Source organism: Neophocaena asiaeorientalis, unplaced genomic scaffold (assembly GCF_003031525.2).
Source record: "Neophocaena asiaeorientalis asiaeorientalis breed wild unplaced genomic scaffold, Neophocaena_asiaeorientalis_V1.1 scaffold132, whole genome shotgun sequence".
Taxonomy (NCBI): Eukaryota; Metazoa; Chordata; class Mammalia; order Artiodactyla; family Phocoenidae; genus Neophocaena; species Neophocaena asiaeorientalis.
This window is the reverse complement of record NW_020173393.1, coordinates 1,955,551-1,958,862: the sequence shown is the minus strand read 5'-3', so window position 1 is coordinate 1,958,862 and position 3,312 is coordinate 1,955,551. Positions and strand designations below refer to the sequence as shown.

The window sequence follows — 3,312 nt, the reverse complement described above, 5'->3', positions numbered from 1 at the left end:
CCATCCCGGAGCCGGGAACCGGGGGCTGCGGGGTGAGTCCCAGGGTCAGGGGGCCTCCGCCGCAGTGCACCTGCCCTGATGGGCGGCAGCGAGTCCCCAGCCCCTCTGACCCTGCATACGCCTTCTCGAGGGGTGTGCGTCTAAGCGTGCCGAACGTGGCCGAGGGTGCTGGGGAGTCCGGGTACCGGCGCGTGGAGCTTGCGTCGGGGCTGCCCGGGAGTCGGGGAGCAGCCGGGAGTAGGGGCTGAGAGCCCGCGTATGGGAGCGCGCGGAGCCGGGCGGAGCGCCGAGGGGCCCGACGGGTCGCGGGGAGGAGGGATGCGTGCCGGGAACTTTTTGCCCGCCCTGGAACTGCGAACGATCGCGCCCGCAGGGGCTCCTCGCGGCCGCCGGGCGACCGGCAGAAGCGTGTGTGCCCGCCGCCGCCCCTCCCCCACTTCCGCCTCCCGCCGCTTCCTCGTTCCCGGCTCCCAGGGCCAGTCAGTCCCGGGGGAGACCCGGAGGCGCAGCCCCATCCCGGCCGGCGCTGCCCGGTACCACGCCCCCACCGCCGTCGCGCCGCAGCGGACATCCTGAGTCAGCGGGGGCTCTGGGCGCGGCAGGTAGGGGCTCCGCTGGGCGGGCGCAGGTGCAGCGGGAGGCTGGGGGGACCGGAGCGCGAGCGGAACGGCCGGGGGACCCCTCCGCCTTCCCCCTCTTCCCCCGCGGTCGCGGCGTGTCCCCTTTTAGGGAATTCTTTCGCTCTCGCTGACTCCAGTGCGGGTGGGGCAGGGCGAAGAGGGAGCGCTCCATTCCACTGGCCGGGCCCCTGGCCGCCTCCGGCCGCCCAAATCTCTACAGCTCTCTCCACCCCTCTCCCCTGCACCTTCAGTTATGTAAACAACCCCCTTCCTCTCCCCAGCGCTTAGCTCCGCACCTCCCCAGGGGGCAGCCCCTCCAGTTTCCTGAGGTTGATGGGGTGAGGGGGAAAGAGAGGGGGCGTCCCGGAGCCCGTGGTCCCCTCCAGCTCCCCGACCCCGACCCTCTTTGTCGCCCTTCCCCGCCCCCAGACAGCCCCAGAGGCCCTGGGTATTTTTAGTATTGTGACCTGGGCGGCAGCGCTAAGAGCCTTTCCCAGGAATCGGCGTCAGCGCCTCCCTCCTCCGCTCCCAGCCCCGGCCACATGGTCTCCCCACACTTCCTTGGCCCTGCCTGGCCCACTTGGGTTTGGGTCTCTCGCGGCCCACCCCAGCGCCGGAGGAGCCGGCCAGGGTCTCAGATATGCCGAGTGCAGATGAGGTGGGGAAGGAAGGCAGTAGGCGGAGGATGATGACCTGGTCCTCAAGCTTGATAGTCCCTTGCCTCCGGTGATGGGCTCAGGAACGGAATGGAGCGAATCCGAGTGAATGGCGTTCTGGAAAGCTCTCAGCACTGGGGGCCGGAAGGCCTGGTCTGAACTGCACCCTTCCGATTGCTACTCGATGCCTAGTGGGGAGAGCAGACATTGAGATGTGTCAGAGGAGAGGAGCTCAAAGAAAGAGCTGTGGGGGGCAGAGCAGAGATGGTGTCCTCTAAATAGCACGGGGACCAGAGCACCTTCACCGCCTGTGTCTTGTGCTGGAGGCAGGTAGGAGGATGATGCCATTTTCAGATGTGGAGACTGAGGCTGGAAAGCTGACTTCCTTAGGGGCAGAGCCAAGCCTAGAAGTCACGTCTGTGATTAAAGAGCAGGATTTGGAGGGGATGCTGGTGGTGGGGTGTGTGTGTGTGTGTGTGTGTGTGTGTGTGTGTGTGTGTGTGTGTGTATAGAGAGGGAGAGTAGGGGAGGGGGTACTTTAGCTTTCGTCTGGGTTTTGAAGAATGGCCAGGAACCAGAGCTGCAGCCTGGAGGAAGGGACCTTTTTCTCTGTCCTCTTCCCCAGCCTTCTGAGGAGAGGCTGGGTCCATTGAGAGGAAAACGTGCCTCCCCCATTTGAGCTGAACCAGCCCTTCCAACCCCTCTCCGAAGGGCATGATGCAGAGACTTGGCCATTGACTGCGTTCCCTGAATACAGAGGAGCCTCTTTTGCTGTGCCTGGAACTGGCATCCCCTTTGTGGAGCTAGGGTCAGCCCCGCCTCTGCGTGAGACTTGAAGTTTGTGGTAATGGACTTTGTTTTAGGAAAGGGGAGGAGGTTGTCAAGTCCAGAGGCCCCAGTGCTGGGATGCTGGCTGCAGGGGGGCTCCCCAAGCCCAGGCCCCCACGGAATCCCCTCTCAACTTCATAGCTGTACTTGCTCTTCCAGGAGCTGACATGGACCCAAATCCGCGGGCAGCCCTGGAGCGCCAGCAGCTCCGCCTCCGGGAACGGCAGAAATTCTTTGAGGACATTTTACAGCCTGAGACAGAGTTTGTCTTCCCCCTGTCCCACCTGCATCTCGAGTCGCACAGACGTAAGTTCTGAATCCTGGGGAGAGGGACTAGGGTGGGGCAGGGAGGAAGTCCTATAGGTCCTGAATCTTGATACCTCCCCCCTGGTTTTCTTGGCCCTCTAAACGTCTTATCTCCAGACCTGACATATGTCTCTGACCATCCTGTCAGCTCTGGCCTGGCTTCTCCTGACTTGCCCCCTTCTTGATCTGCAGCCCCCATAGGTAGTATCTCATCCATGGAGGTGAATGTGGACACACTTGAGCAAGTGGAACTTATCGACCTTGGGGATCAGGACGGAGCTGACGTGTTCTTGCCTTGCGAAGATCCTCCACCGACCCCCCAGACATCTGGTATGCCCCTTTACTTCGGGCACTTGGGCACCGGTTAGCCAGAGTCGGATATCAGGGCTCTGAAGTGAGGTTGCAGGGCTGGACTGGGGAAGTATGCATGTAGGGGCTGGGAGTGGGCATTTCCACCCATGAAACAGCTGTCTGTTCTGATTTCAGGGAAGTTGACCTTGAGGGAAGCTGGGTTACAGATTCCTAATCCAAAACTCTAGGAAGGCCCAACCCCTTTAGCCTTTGTCAATTTTATATTTGTGAAATTAATGTAATTAACATAATTAAAATTACATAAAAATATGATTTTTATATTAGACAACTTAAGCAGTTTTAGTCATCTTAATATTTATTTTGCACTTTATTAGGTTTCTAATACTGTGCTAAGCTATTTTACATGTATTATCTCAGTTCTTACAATGTCCTATGAGGGCGGGTGGGATTATTCCCATCTTATAAAGAAGGACGTTAGAGGGACTTCCCTGGTGGTCCAGTGGTCAAGACTCCAAGCTTCCAATGCAAGGGGCGTGGGTTCGATCCCTGGTCAGGAAACTAAGTTCCCACATGGCATGGAGCCAAAAAAA

The 3,312-nt window shown here is 59.7% G+C and overlaps 1 protein-coding gene across 3 annotated transcripts in view; it reads left to right on the top strand.

Moving 5' to 3' along the window:
* Positions 1-3,312, top strand: part of DBNDD2 (dysbindin domain containing 2) — a 37,477-nt gene that overhangs the window by 32,735 nt on the left and 1,430 nt on the right. Inside the window, exons 1-3 of one of the 3 annotated variants that reach the window (XM_024746819.1) lie at positions 270-602; positions 2,264-2,410; positions 2,603-2,740. In XM_024746819.1, the coding sequence (XP_024602587.1) occupies positions 2,272-2,410; positions 2,603-2,740 (277 nt within the window). In that variant the 5' untranslated portion in view covers positions 270-602; positions 2,264-2,271. Of the gene's footprint in view, positions 1-269; positions 603-1,988; positions 2,121-2,263; positions 2,411-2,602; positions 2,741-3,312 lie in introns of those variants that run through there. The other 2 variants (XM_024746818.1, XM_024746820.1) reach the window with 2 other exon arrangements.